The sequence below is a fragment of the Temnothorax curvispinosus genome, unplaced genomic scaffold, assembly GCF_003070985.1.
Source record: "Temnothorax curvispinosus isolate PA1 unplaced genomic scaffold, ASM307098v1 QBEX01015209.1, whole genome shotgun sequence".
In the NCBI taxonomy this organism is placed as follows: Eukaryota; Metazoa; Arthropoda; class Insecta; order Hymenoptera; family Formicidae; genus Temnothorax; species Temnothorax curvispinosus.
The window spans coordinates 1-15,963 of record NW_020224989.1 but is presented as its reverse complement, the minus strand read 5'-3'; the positions used below and the strand labels follow the sequence as shown (position 1 = coordinate 15,963).

Sequence of the window (15,963 nt, the reverse complement as noted above, 5' to 3'; positions counted from 1 at the left end):
ATTCTAATTGTTCGTATACCGTTACGATCCTATTTCTCTTATTATTACTAAGTATGTGTATTAATTACGTACAGATTTAATTTCTTTCAATTATTTAACAATCACATTACATTAATAAAAAATTACAAATCAGAATTATTACATGCTATTTTATTAAAACTTACTTTTTTGCCTCTTTCCTTGTTTGCCATCTTATTCTATATATTGAAAAAATTCTCACAAGGACGTACAAACAACCAGTGAGAATAATATCTACCCTTTAAAATAAGTAACACATTAAATTGTCATCACGGTAAAAACCAGTTGTTAATTGTATCTACTGACAATTAAAATTAATAAATAATTAAATAATTAGTTTTAATTGTAAGAACAATTAACAATTAAATAATTGTAATTATGTAAAACAAATACATATTCACAAATAATTAATTTAATGCCAATTGCAATTAACAGTTAAAATTTTAATTTTTAGTTGTTAATTGTCAATACGATTTAATTGTGCCAAACACAGGCGAGAAATCTAAAAATTGTTCTTACGATGTATAGATATATGTATGAAGTATGAAGTGTTTAAATCAATAAGTCTGCAGGTATTTGATTCACACGATTCGCACAACATAATTTGAGACTGGTTCGTAGATAGGACTCTGTAGCTTTGTACTTTGAAATGTGGAAGTTTGAAGCTCATCAGAAAAGGATTTCCGTAGTACAACTTGAGTGTTTCAATGGTTAACAAACGAGGAATAAAATAGAAAACAGCAATAAAATGCTTGATTACTCGCTTGACTACCTTAGATGTTTGAAAAAGAAACCGCGATTGACGTGCTCGAATTAAACGAAGTTTGAATGTATTACGTATTGGTTATTAAGGTAACTAATTAAAAACTGAGTAATTTATGATATTAAATCAATAATTCCACAATTCCGCAACTGTGATATGCATTGAAGTATTTAAAAGCAATAAAATATCCGATAACAATATAATTTTATATTCAACGTGGAAATACATATTATGTACTATACATATTAACGGTATATATTATACAATATAATTTACGTATATTGCATAAAAGATAGCATTCGTGCATTGATTAAATTACTTTGTTTCTTCTTTTTTCACTCCATGATATTCATTTTTTTTGTGCATTTTGATAATAATGCGTGTAGGCGTATTTGTAAAATATTAAAGCTATAAATTAAAAAATTAAAACGTAAAAAATAAAATTGTAATTGATATTATACGAACAAATTTTTTAATTTTATCCAGTCATATAAAAAAAAATATTACTAAAATATTAATATTTTCCGTGTGCCTTCTTAGCAATTATGTCATTCCTATTTTGTCATCAACGTAAATCATGCATTATGGCCTTACATTTCTAATATGGAGTGGTTCTTCGCGTTTACGTCATGTGAGAAAGCAACAAACGTCCACGCACAGGCAATGATTTAATTAAAAAACTCAGTGTTTAGTTCTCGCTGTCGATGTTCTCGCTTGTCGATGTTCATACGTTGCTGTTTTACGTCGCAATTCGATCTTGCTATTGCGCCCCCGCATGTTATCAGTCGTATCAAAAAAATTGTATATTTTTTGAAACTTATTGAAGCGTACTCTTCTTTAATATATAAACACGCAAGATGAAAATTCTGCGGAAAATACGCAAATTAAAATCTTGTAATTCCAAGAAACATTTGTCATAGAAACGATGTTATTAATCGCTGACCAACGCAGCTCAAAAAAGAATTACTCAGATTATCATTCCCAATTAATTAAGCCTAATAAAGTATTAATTCAATGTGGAATGTATTTCAATAACATTTCAGTAAAAAGTCCGTGGATTTTTCGACGCCCATGCAAATTTTTTTTTATTGCTGTGTGTATATCTGAATACGTCGTAATTTGGTAATTAATCAGTTTAATATAGCTCTTGCAAATGAACGAATCTCTTTGTTAAAGATGTAATGCTTGATTTATATGGCATTCTTGAACACGCAAAATGAAGGGAATTGTGCCTAAAACGACATAGGCAAAACGACGTAGTGTTAGTTTAGCTAGAGGAGCGATGGTATACATTAAATGTTAAAATCCATTGTGTCAATACCTGTTGCAAGTTGGTAGTGAGTACACATCTGTGAATGAAAATTTTGCCATCTAATCAAAAAGATAAGTTTAAAAAATTGCACATTTTTTTTAGTTTATTACTGTATTTTTTTGTTTAATATCTAATCTTTTTATGTTTTATCATTGAGTTTCCTTATATGAAGCCATGCTGTTATTTACTATTTATATTTTTCTAATGTAATCTAATTTTTTTTTATGGATAGAAAAGTTTTATTAGTGTTAGGGCAGCTTAACCCGCTTTCAAGTCGAGCGACTCGAGATAATCTCGTTAACAACGAATACGACTTAACGAGACCTCATGGTTATCGTGTACCACGGCTTGAATAATGAGCGCAAGTTCTTTCATTTGTCCCCAAATCATTTCATTCCTGACTTGGCGTTCGAAGAATCGAACACGTTTTCTAGCGAGCTAAAAACCGTTTCCGTATTAAGCAAATATTTAGTTTGAATTTTATTTCTAGCTAACAAGATTTCAATGCTTTATATATTATACTTTCTGTTAATTAAATCTCATTTCTGAAAATCGAATATTTGCGATTGAATCCCGTTTGATATTGAAGCTGATTTCCACGCTTCGCTCGCCCTCGCTTTCTTCGTTCGCGGTTACTTCAAGAGAGAAAATCACATTTTTACGTGGCTGCGCCATGGAAACCGCGAGCAAAAAGGAATTACAGAGACTATAATATATCACCTCGCCGGCAACTAATTAACGTTACGAAGCAACGTTATGACGCCAATCACTGATTGTTACCACGGAATTGTTAAAAGCAACGATTTGATCATGCCGTTTCATTTTACGATCTCAATTTACTTGTCGTTGAGCAATCCTGACCGCAAGAGAGATAAATGATAAAATGGTATATAATCTTTCAATTTTCCTCTGCGAGACACATCGACACTAACAAGTGCGTTACAGTTACAGTAATTCGTTACAGTAACCTACGATATTTCCACGTACGACATGTCTTGTTAATTAAATCTATCGCCATTACAACGATTGCACCATTATGATTTTATTTTATTATAAATAATGCCAGACTTAAAAGTACGCACTCGTCGATACTGAGAAGGGACAAATCAATAGCTTCGGTAGGTTGAAATATTTTTAATTGCAAGCGTGCGTTTGCGATGGAAAACATTTTACCTTTTATTTTATTTATCGATGCAACAATTCTGGGCATGTATTATGAAACTTGTCAGAATGAATTTCGATCAGAATTGTTTAGTTATTTCTATTTGTCTAGATTTCTATTTGTTTTTTAGGGGAAAAAAACAGAATAATTCCGATCGAAATCCATTCCGAAAAGTTCCATAATACTTACCTACGTGTCCTGATTTTAAATTCATTGAGATTTGATTTAACTGTTCGCTCTTTCTTTTTTTTGAAACATTTATTCTGTAACGTTACGCAATGCATTTGAAGTTTACATTTGTCTGTTGATTTACCTTTTACGAAAATTGAATTTTTTACTGGATATTGTACGTATTAATGAGAATTATGCAACTGTGAGATTAAAATCAAGATTAAAAGTCAACTTAATTTGTAGTTACGAGCACAATTATGACGCTTCTCTTACATCTACATATTTTACCGTACAATTTATTTATATATTCCGAAAATGTATTATTATATAAAGATATTATATGTAAACGTATCATGTTGAACGCGAGAGCTTCCCATCAAATTCCAACGAAATGCTAACGTGATTTTTGTACATTTTTAGCAAGAGTTTCTGAATGCTGACAACTACACTGGCTGTACGCCGGAAACGCATATACATATCTATATACTCACTCCCGTATTGAGGTACTCGTGCACCGCGAACCGAAACACGAATTGTCAAGCATGGTACGTCTCTCTAGGCCAGTCATATTAGACAATTTAGGGGGTTAACCTTCCAATTAATCTTACCAGGTTGCAACCACCATGAATCGCTTTAATTTGAGGTGCTATAAATGGGATTTATTTTGGTTCGCAAAATTAACGCGCAATAAAAAGTTAATAACAATATTATTAACAAAAAACGCGATTTTTTTATTTTTTCTCAAATATCTCGAAAACTAAGCAAGATAGGGTAACTAACTATACGTACCTTTTTTGTAGAGGGTAAAATTATCTACAATAATGATCTGAACAACATTTATCGTCAAGTCAATTGTTTAGCTTGCACGCGCTGTCAAAGTCCGAGACTCGGATCCCGAAAACCCTCGATTTCATCGTTTTTTTTATGTTGCGCCGGTGATTTTTTTCCGTCATTTAAAATGGAATTAAAAATCACACATTATCTGAGAACTACAAAGAATACTTTTCATGCATGGTGTAACAGATTTTTTAAATCTTTTTTCTTTAGTTTGTAGCTCTGTAAGCAAAAAATTTGATTTTTTAGGAATAGTCTTAGTTTTTCGCTGTTTTCAGGCCTCAGAATTTATTTGAGACGAATTTTATCGTAGGTATGCATCTTGTTGTGGACGAAATTTGCAACAAAAAAGAACCTCTGTATTTTTTTCGCAAAGTCATCCAATATTGCGCACAGGTCGGATAATGCTTGTTTTGCCTATATTATTCTCTTTTTCTAAAAAAAGACATATCATCGATACTCGAATCTATTGAAATATTGTCGCTTTTCCGCGATGCTGATTGGTTCTCTCTCTGCGCTTACTTCATGAGCGGCTGTCATGGCATATTTTGACAGTTGTGTGGTTATAATAGTGTAATAGTAACAGTAAAATATTAAAGTTAAATAGCCTGTGATGTCTAGTGACGAGGTAAAAACAACACAGAAAAAAAAGAAACGAGGAGAACGTTTGCAAAGGGGACGCTAGCTGATTTTGTTTCCGTTCTCGATGCGTTTACTTCTTCAAATGATAATTCCCACGTATAGCAGAAATATATCATATATTTGTTTTGGAAATGGATGGTAGATTTTTGCTATTATTATTCCTCTCTGAAATATCACCCATTTCTGTTTCCTTTGTGATGATGACTCCTTGACGATTTAAAATTAAAAAAAATATGTGCGTCATTTATTTTTTATAAAAAGAAACACATTATATATTTTTAGAAGAAGTTATATATTATATATATTCTATTTCCCGTGAATATAGATATAATATTTCATTTTTTTTCCTCTGAAGCTATAAAATTGCTAGAAATATATGAAAGGAGAGTAAATCTTTAAATAAAAGTCGACAACGGTTTATTCTACTCAACTTTCATGGCACTTTTTTGGAAGCCAGAAAATGCCAAGGCTCGTAAGATAAATACCGATACTTTTAATTGCCTTGGCGCTACCAGAATAAAAATAACTGTAAAAATAATTGCGTATAAACATGTCAAAAGATAATAAAATGATTATTGAATAACTAATGATAAGATACAAATTTTTTTTCGTAAAAAGATACATAATTTTATCAAATATAAAAATGCGAAGATTATCGGTATTTTTTAACAAAGTCAAAAATTCACTTTTTTTCTCCGAGTTTACGAGACGCATTAAAATAATCTCAGCGCAATAAAATTCACAAGATATTCTGCATATCTCACCGGAGTAATAGAAAGGTCAATAAGTCGAAAATAACTCTCATATTTCAATCGTACAATCGTTCTGTAAAGAGTGGATGCCCCTTACAATTCCCTCGGCGTTTAAACGCGGGCTAGAAAATCATCGAGAAACCGTTAAAACGGCCACAAATAGGATAAATGAGAGTAGTTTTACGCTAAGCGAGTCTAAATCAAGGTGAAGTTGACTATTTCTAATGATTGGGAGAAAGATACAACATATATTATGCGCCAGATACACACACACACACACACACACGCGCGCGCAAGACGATTCAGGAAATACATTTCAAACTCACCGGTAGAAGTAACCGATGGAATTACTAAAAAAGAGATCATTCCTGTGGTATTGATAGCATACTCTCCACTTAGCTCTTTTATGTGTAGAAAGCTGCACGATAATTTTTAAGTATTTTATACCATAATAAAAAATGGTAGAAAGTCAATGATTTTTAATTTGCTAAATTTTCGATAGATAAAGATTGCAGTAAATGCAATTGATGGTGCAATATTAATATAAGTATGACGAATTACGGTTATAACTGCAGTATATTGTTGTTATAACTGCAGTATGTAAGTGTCGTGCAATCTTTCTCTTTCTCTCTCGCTAACGCTATTTATTTTATCTATCAGCACTTTGCGGCGCTTGCAGGTAAAGGTACACCAGATGTTTATAAGATACTTGGAGGTGCCAGAACGCGCCAGAAGGACTACCATTATTCGTATATGAATAACGATATAAATTAATAAAATCAGGAGGATCTCTACGTCGGTGACGAAGGCGATTCATGGAGCGCTTCCTCGGCGCGTATATTTACGACAAGGATGTCCACGTGCGCGTCATATTGTCCAATAATGCGACGACAATAAACAACACGAAGCCTCAATCCGTGTAAGTAGCGGACCTAACTGTAATGGAAACGTTTTATTAATTTGTAACTTGACAATTTGTAATATCGGACTACGTGAAGACTACGTAATTTTAGAATGAGTAAAAGAGCGACCATGGGCCATACGAGAATCAAAAAAGGTGATACACCTTTACAACATGGTAGTGTGCGCCACAAGGTGTAATTCTTTAGCTTACAAGGGATACGGTTGCTACTGCGGATTCTTCGGTTACGTCATCGACGGTATCGACCAGTATATACGTTTATACATTCTTTAAGCTTATATAGAAAGGAAATATTATTTACAATCGTTGAATTGCTTTTCACAGAAAACAAATATCAATGGAATGTAATGTTTCAGGTGTTGCAAGATGCACGACTGGTGCTACGACGCTACAGAATGCCTCATGTTCTCATACTTTGTACCATATTACTGGAGATGTTATCACTGTTACAAATCCGTTTGTGGTTCGTCCACGTTTATTCATTATTATTTATTTTTCTTATGTGCTCATGTAATATTTCTCTTGCTAATTTTTGCGGAAGATAAAATTAATTTTAATACAATAACTTTTCTATGAATCAAGCTTGACTTATTTATTTACGCTATACTATACGTAGATAGGATATGACACAGTAGAATAAAACGGCCCGTGAAATCTTTGTTCCAGCGATTGAGCATGGCAGCTGGGGAGGATCAGGATCTTGTGCTCAACGTTTGTGCAAATGCAATCTATTAGGAGCTATTAGAAAAATAAAATTTATAATACACATTACTTCTACTATTATTATCGCATATATTCTGAAAAGTTTGCCATTGTTGCCAATGATTTCTTCGTGATCGATGCTAAAGATCGAGATGATGATCATAGCCCTGCAGATTCACAACCTCACGGCTCAGAAGAATCTTATCAAGAGACACGGTAGTGTCTCGCGCCAAGTACACGCGGAGCGAGACCGACCGTGACTCTTTTACGCGACGCGACGGGTTGCGAGTACCCGAGATGTTGAGATCTCGATAACGAGTGAACGGATCAAGTTCTAAGTAGGCTTGATCGATAGCTTTGGATCCAATTAGGGGGGGGTTTCTCTCATAATATTCCGCTACGTGCCCTACGAGCAGAGATATTGCGACGCAAAGTCCAAATGGAAAAAATTTTTATTAAGATACGTCGTCGTCGTCGTCGTCGTCGTCTACGTCGACCGCTCTCATCTCAATATTATTATGATTATCAGAGAAACGTCACTTTCACTTTTTCGACGCTGGCGGCGCAGGTATCGCCAGTTTCGATATCGCGCGCGTATTTCGAAATTAAGTCGATAGACTTATCGGTCAGGAGGAAGATTTCTATTTAATTAAATTAGGTAATATATAATATACATATATTGGGTGCGTTCAGCCGATACTCCGCTAGCCTAGCAATCGTGAGCAGTCGCTCGTTTTCACTCGTTTCCTCTCTTTTGACCCAATGGATTAAAAGGAGAGGAAACGAGCGAAAACGAGCGACTGCTCACGATTGCTAGGCCAGAGAGAAACCTGAGAGCGGCCATCCGGCTTCGGGGAACGTCTGTCCTAATCTGCCCTCTGAGAAAGTGAACGTCAACTACGGCGTTACGCTCGGTAACGATCAGAGAGGACTCGGGTAACGATACATGGGGCCTAGTTTACACCGGACTGTTTGATACGCGTACCAAGTATTATATCCGTATCAAATCCGTATCAAATCTCGGGTTATCCCGGTGTAACCTGACAAAAATCTCGAATGGAATATCGTGTAATTGCCTCGGATTTATAAGCTGTTCACTAATTTTAGGTACTCGTATCCTAATCAAACCAAGAACCATATCTCTGGTCGGCAGCTTCATTTTTCTCCTTTTCTTACTCATTATGAATCATAGTGATTCCAGAAAACTGCATGTTTCTTGTATGTTTCTCAAACATACCGTATATGTCTCATCTAGAAGAAAAAAGCCATCCAATTAATTAATTAAAGGATAAGTAGCCCAATTTTCTTAGGTAAGAGATTGGCTTCATGAAATGTTCTTATAAAAGTGTACGAAGCCGTGTTTTGCACAAAAACGGGAACTTTAGCTCATAAAGAGCACCTTCAACAAAATTCTTAAGTACTTATATTGTCTGAATCAACAATGTGAATTAATAAATATGCGTCCTTCAAATCAATCGACGCCAGGAATTATCCTTTAGCCAGAATTTGTTTGACCTTTTTTCTGTCTTTTATTCAAGATGCTCAACATATTGGTAACTTATTTATTAAGCTATAACTTATAAAGCTTTTTCAGATTAAGGATTAATCTGTAAAAAATTTATTAAATTTGGAAACAAGATAATTCTCGAAATAATTAATTTGAAACTGGCTGATACTTCGGAATGGCCTGCTTCCTCGATAGCTGTACTATTTGTTACGAATCTGTATCTTTACCTGCTCGGCTATTGCGGTTCTTTCGTATATATGAGTTGTCTCATTGACATTTAGGTTGTGTCAGTCTATTGGCAACCTTACTTACAACTAATTTCTTTTCGTAGGCGCTTGTTCCGGCTTCAAACCGGTAACGCACCGGTAATGTGATTTTGAGAGGACAAGTTCTGTTATTGACTGTACATTTGCCTCTGCTCGCTCGCCTTCGATTGACCGTATGGCCTCTGTCGATTTCGGCGAGACGGCCTCGCGAGTTTCTAGAACTCGAGGCCCTTGCAATTCCAGCAATGGCAGCAGTCGTTCTGTGCTTCATTGATTGCCGCACAATTTTGGTTTTTCAACCATACGCTCGTCCTCTTACAATAGTGCTGTCTAAAACAGATTTAACCTCCAAATTTATATTTAGTGGATTTATTACCGTATAAGTTTTCCGGAGGAATTTTTTAATTTGCATTTTCAAGGCGAATTAGTTGGACCAAGACACCTGAATACTTTTTCAGCAGGACCTTTTGCTCCTCCAAGGGAAGATCTTTTACAAAGACGTCTTCCCGCCTGACTACAAGATCTTTGTAATCCGCTGGTTTTAGGATTCTATCAGGCAAAATGCAATCTCTGAACATATCTACGATCAAACAGGAGAGCGACTCCTCGTATCACGACTCTTACCGTCTCGACGCTAAGCAGATTTACAAGCGTCTTTTTAAACCTCATCTTAAGGATCGCTGCTAAACGTACTAAGGAACAGATACGCACTAGTTCTTAAGAAATACTTGTCGTAAGAAAGACCTTCCAAATAATAACGACTACAGCTTTTCCTATTGGCATCATAATATCGCCTGTAAGGATATTCGTATTCGAGGAAAAATAGTCTTTCTAATAGTTTCAAGGCGAGTTATACTCGGATTGTTTTTTAATATATTGGTTGAACCAATATATTTACGGATAATATTTCCGCAATAATTTCTAAAAAATTTTAGATACCATCCTCAGTCAATAGTTGTCGATTGGCAGTCTGGTCGAAATTATTTACCTTTCTGATGATATTCTGAAACAAGATGTTATGAGTAAAGGTTATGTATGCAATTGAAATTTATCAATCACACATTTCCAAGGTGAGCTGGTTGGACCAAAACACCTGGCTTTGCATATGCATATTACATATATGTGCACAATTGAAGTTTCTCAATTTGCCTTCTCAAGTCGAATTGGTTAGACCAAGACTAAATCCCTTTTTTAAAGTCGCTACAGTCAGTACAGTCCCGAACAGGCTTGATAGCTGGGAGGACGTTACGCGGTGAGGTTTTGTGCACAATTGAAATTCAATTTGCATTCTCAAGTCGAATTGGTTGGACCAAGACGCCTGAATCTCGCCTATGCATCTTACCCATTTTTAAAGTTGCTCCGAACGGGCTTGATGGTTAAAAGGACGTTACGTGGCGAGGTTATGTGCACAATTAAAATTTTTAATTTGCATTCTCAAGGCGAATTGGTTGGACCAAAACACCTGAATCACGCCTATGCATCTTACCATTTTAAGATCATTACCGCCCCGACCCAACTTGCTAGCTGGGAGGACGTTACGCGGCGAGATTATGTGCACAATTGAAATTTTTCAATTTGCATTCTCAAGGCGAATTGGTTGGACCAAGACACCTGAATCTCGCCTATGCGTCTTACCTTTTTGAAGTCACTACCGCCCGATGGTTAGGCTATCGTAGGACATTTCGCAATGAGGTTATGCACAATTGAAGTTTCTCAATTTGCATTTTCAAGGTGAATTGGTTGGACCAAAACATCTGAAACCTTCCTTTACGCATTACTGCGTTGACATAGGGTGCATTCGGGGAGCACGCTTTTAGCACAATTATCGTCCAAAACTGTTCGAGGAGACGCTTTGTGGCGCTATGATATACGATGATGACGTCACTGTAAAGGCAGCGTGACGTCATCACTCGCGCTATTTTCGCTATTATTTTCGAGGTGAGGCACGAAATGCTATTGGCGCTTATTGTCTCCTCGAACACTTGATTGCTTATAGTAGCTGCGTTCAGAAGTACTGCCAGATAACGAAACGTAACGAATATCAATTCCAGCAATGGACCAAGGGCCAAGTGAAGTCGAAATTAATTTGTTTGATGAAGAAAAAGGAATAAATTATTCTATCAAATTGTCTCCACAAGATGCAGCGCGTGCACAGAAAGGTAAATAATTGATGATACAGGTTATGTAGGTAGTATTGTGTAATTATGATCAAATAAAAGTTGTAGGTAAAATAAAGTATATATCTTTATCTTATCTTTATCTTTTAATAGCATGGAAATTAATAAAGTTAATATAAAAAACAATAGAAGAAGGCAAGAGTAACAAACAGAACTGGATTACATACATACGTTCTAAAATTCAATATATTTTACATTGTTAACAAAAATAAACAAATAGCTCAATTTATTACAATACGAGATTTAAATCTGCGACTAACGTATATTTTATAGTTTAAGATTATATAGTTTTTATCTTTGCGCACTGAAAATAACCGCATTTAAAGTTGAAAAGTTTGTTTCTCGTTGTTAACCATGTATGTACATACAAATCAAGCTGTGTTTGTTAGTTCTATCTTCTTTTATTGTTTTTAAATATGTAAACTTTGTAATGGTTATTGTTTATTAAAATAAAAATGCGATTAATTTGTAATTTCTTTCATATATACAAAATGTTCTTGTCAGATGTTATGTTTGCCACTCGTTTACTGGAACTGGAAATAGCACGGAAAGAATGTGATACAGCAAATATATCCGCAATCTTAGAGGATGGAAACGACTCAACCTCGGACTCAACCTATAAGTGGTCTCATAATGCAACCCTCTTGCTGATAGAAGAGTTTCGCTTTCAAGAAAATAATCTTACATCGGGTAAGATGACCCACAAGAAAGTATGGAACAATATTGCATCAGCGTTGTCTACTAAAGGCTATTGTGTCACTGGCTCTCAGTGCCTTTCTAAATATAACGGAATGAAAAGAACCTATAAGTCTATAAAGGACCACAATGCTAAATCAGGTAATAATCCTAGAACATGGCCCTACATGTCGGTTATGGAATCTTTGCTTGGTGAACGGCCTTTCATGTCGCCTCCAGCAATAGCCTCTTCAAGTGCTATTTATATTTCTTCTGATAGTGAAGCGAGTAATCTGTCTAATGCAGCTAGCGATGTAGACTTAAGCAATTTAAATCCCCGAAAGAAGCGTAAGATACAAGAAAGTGCACCAAAAATTTCTGAATCAATAATGGAAAGTAGAATTTTGGCTGAAAAGAACAAAGATGAAAGACACAAAGAAAAAATGGAATTTAAAAAAAAAATGTTGGGATTTATGCAGAAATTGTTAGACAAACTGTGAAGTTAATTATATTTACTTAAAAAACACGTTCAGTAAAGACAAGAGTCAGAGTACAAATTATAGTAAAAATGCTAAAATATTTTTTTTTTGGACTAACGTATGCTAGGTGGTATATAGATTATATTATTATGACTTTTTTGTTTGTAGCTAGAATACAGCTAGAATACACTGCGCTAAGGAGATTTGTGTGTACTGCTATTGTTTCATTGTTACGTTTTTCTTCGTACGACAACGTAGAAACGTACTACAACGTAGAATTACCGCAGTCCCGCAATTCATGAATCCTCCTTTAGTACAGTGTATAATGCTAATATACATATATATATTTTTAACAAATATGCCAGCATACTGTATTAATTGATAAGTGCACATCTACTATACTACGTTCTATAAAAGTAATACTAATATTTATTTTATTTTTATACTGATAATTATACATATGTAGCTTGCGTACATATCTGTGATATTTTTAATAAGGAAGGAAGACTGATATGTAAGAAGATTGATATGTGATAAGAAAGGAAGACTGATATGTAAAAAGATTAATATGTGATAAGAAAGGAAGACTGACTATTAAGAAAATTTATATGTAAACAAAGATTTTTACTTTTTTCGTTGATGCGATAAATATTTATGCAAATGTTAGTGATAAAGATGTACCTGAGAAATGACTATAAAATTGTACCGCTTGTTTAACCGAGAAAAGTTAATCGGATTTAGTCCTTAGATTTAAGTTTAAATTGTAAGACCTAAGTTAATAACCCCAAGTTTACAGGCAGCGAACTTTGAGCACAAGTTTTAATTTCTGCAAAAAGTTTTTTATTTTATAACGTGGTTAATTGAAGGGCCAATTTATGATTAAAAAACTGTCTCTAAGTGTACTGTCGGAAGGTTTATGTAACTGAGAAGTACTATATTAAAAATAAATAAAATATTCTTTGATATGTTTTTAAACTGCCTTTATTTTATTCTTAAAATCTATATCTCATTGGAAGTCTTTCACAAATTAAGTCTCTCTTGATTACGCCTGTCTGTACACCATATGCAGCATCTTGCCGAGGTACATCATCGTCTACTTCATTATTTAATAAAAAAAAGTCAAAATCATCATTTTTCAATATACAAATGTTATGCATGACACAACAGGCAAGTATAAAATGTGCAATTAAATCGGTCCTATTCATAGGAAGTTGATGTAATAAACATCTAAATCGATTTTTTAAAAAACCAAACGCTCTTTCAATTGTAACTCGTGTTGAAGAATGACAGAAATTATAATTTTTTTGTCGTTCAGTCAAATGACCATTGTCACGATAGGGAACCATCAAATTATCATGAAGCTTGTATGCGGCATCACCAAGTAAGTGACAGTCGTCAGGAAATTTTTCTGCATTGCCCAATGCATCTTGGATATCTGAGAGACGAAAGACACGCTGATCATGTACAGAACCAGCATGTCCAATGTAGCAGTGAGTGAAACGAGTCGTGTGATCACAAATTGCCTGTAAGATATAGAGTACGTATTATTGTCCGAGGAAAGAATTCTTTTACTTGATACACTAGGTGACCACATTACAAACCTGCAGTTGAATAGAATGGTGACCTTTTCGATTAATATAGGCCTCTGGGTTAACACGTGGAGCTGGAATATTGATGTGAGTACCATCTATAGCTCCTATGACTTGTGGAAAAGAACGGATTTCTTCAAATCTGGCCCAAACGTCGTTACATCTATTTCCTGTTGGCCATGTGATGAATGTTGGTGCCAAATCTGCAAGGATCTTGGTAACTCGTCGTGTTGCCAACAAAGCTGTTGATACACTCAGATCAAATTTTTCGCATATTGATCTATGATAGAAAAAAGTCGTGAATAGAAAATGCAACATTACCCAAAGCAAATCTTATTATTGAATATAATATACCAACCTATAAGAATCTGGAGTAGCCATTCTCCAAATAGCGACAAGAAATTGCTTCTCTGGATAAATCATTTCCAACCCTGGAAAATTTCTTCTCAATTTCGGAGCAATTATTTCGAGTACAAACTCGAAAGTGACTCTGGATATTCTGTGGAACATCTCAGCTATAATTAGTACACAAATACTTAGCAAAAACCTCTTAATATAAATAAGTGCATGCAACCAAAATTTTTTTTTATTGTATTGCAACATGATAGATGAAACCTGGAAAGTTCTACAAAAGCGTATAATTATTATTACCTAAAGTGTGATTTAAATTCTTTATCTCTCCACCTAGGAATAACCTCTTCTACATAATTTTTTAGCTTTGGAAGTCTGCTCCGACGCACTGTTTCCAAATTACTGATTGTGAGTGCATCCAACTCTTCTTCGCTATCAGAAGACGATGACGACTCTATTAATTCCACTGCGTGAACGAGAAGATTTATTGCTCGTTTGTTATTCATACTTGCAATCATGACTCACATCACTTGCGCACAACTCGCATCATCGGCCATATTGCAATTTTATTCTAAAGCTGCGTTTGGGGAGCTTGCTATCGCTATCGCGCTATTGGCTCCTCGAACGAAGTTCATAGCGTTTGCGTTAATAGCGTTAAAAGCGTCTCCCCGAATGCACCCAAAATGTATTTATCATGTTTGTACATTTAAAAATGTATTAAAAAGTTGTCGAACACTATGTGTTGGACATCACATCTATGAATAATAATAGATGTGTTAAAACATTGTCAGACACTCTATGTGTTGGACATGAATATAAAAATTGTCGGACACTCTATGTGTTGGACATGAATATAAAAATTGTCGGACACTCTATGTGTTAGAACTGAATATAAAAATTGTCGGACACTCTATGTGTTGGACATGAATATAAAAATTGTTATTTTTATGTTTAAATAAAGTTCCTCTTTTAATTTTTATTAATTTAATTTTGTAACGATGCGCCCCTTACGTCAAGGCATCGTCCCCGGCCGCCAACCGCCGGATGCCGCCCGACCGATCCTCCGTCGGGCGAGGACAGGGCGCGGTGCGCCCACAATTCTTTAATTTTTTGAAACGCACCGTGTGCGCGGGAAATCCGCCGCACCGGTGCCTTCCCGCACGACGCCGACGAGCGCCGAAGCGAGCCGATCCCCGCCGAAGCGAGCACACGGGATCGCGCCGCTCCCACCACCGCGCCATCGCCTGACGATCGGCCTCCCTCCTGCCAAGCTCGCCGCGCCGAGCGGTATAAAAACCCGGCGCGCTCGACGAAGAGACACTTCGTCTCTACCACGGCTCTCCGCTATTCCTGACAAAGCCTACCTTCCGAATCCTAGGGCGACACGCAAAACGAGGTTCAGCGTTTGGGCCTCTACTGAGGGTTCTCAGAGTGTCTCCAAGCTTCCTCACACTTACCCCGACGGCCACGGCACACGGGGTCGAGCGTGCTCGGCCTCGTAGCGAGGGTTCTCGCGACCGTAACCCCGGGATTCCGCAATCCTCCGGTGTACATATCGCGTTCCCGCCCACGTTATCAGCCATCTCGATATACCGCACCGGGTGCACCCGCACCACGGTGCCGCGCCGCGACCGTAGAGTA

General features: G+C 35.8%; 2 protein-coding genes and 1 pseudogene across 3 annotated transcripts; 2 read left to right on the top strand and 1 right to left on the bottom strand.

Annotated features, from left to right (window-relative positions):
* LOC112465463 overlaps positions 1-7,412 on the top strand; it is an 8,811-nt pseudogene extending 1,399 nt beyond the window's left edge.
* Positions 7,413-10,955: 3,543 nt separating this feature from the next.
* LOC112465467 lies at positions 10,956-12,422 on the top strand. The gene is made up of 2 exons (XM_025033028.1): positions 10,956-11,210; positions 11,733-12,422. The coding sequence occupies exons 1-2, from the start codon at positions 11,105-11,107 to the stop codon at positions 12,401-12,403; spliced, it is 777 nt and encodes a 258-aa protein (XP_024888796.1). The 5' UTR covers positions 10,956-11,104; the 3' UTR covers positions 12,404-12,422.
* Positions 12,423-13,294: 872 nt separating this feature from the next.
* Positions 13,295-14,999, bottom strand: LOC112465466 (putative nuclease HARBI1). 2 transcript variants are annotated; one of them, XM_025033026.1, is made up of 4 exons: positions 14,623-14,999; positions 14,330-14,470; positions 13,984-14,251; positions 13,295-13,905 (listed from the first exon to the last, which is right to left on the bottom strand). In XM_025033026.1, the coding sequence occupies exons 1-4, from the start codon at positions 14,838-14,840 to the stop codon at positions 13,375-13,377; spliced, it is 1,158 nt and encodes a 385-aa protein (XP_024888794.1). In that variant the 5' UTR covers positions 14,841-14,999; the 3' UTR covers positions 13,295-13,374. The 2 variants fall into 2 exon arrangements, with proteins under 2 accessions (XP_024888794.1, XP_024888795.1); XM_025033027.1 differs by having other exon boundaries at positions 14,330-14,486; positions 14,623-14,714.
* Between the last annotated feature and the right edge of the window lie 964 nt (positions 15,000-15,963).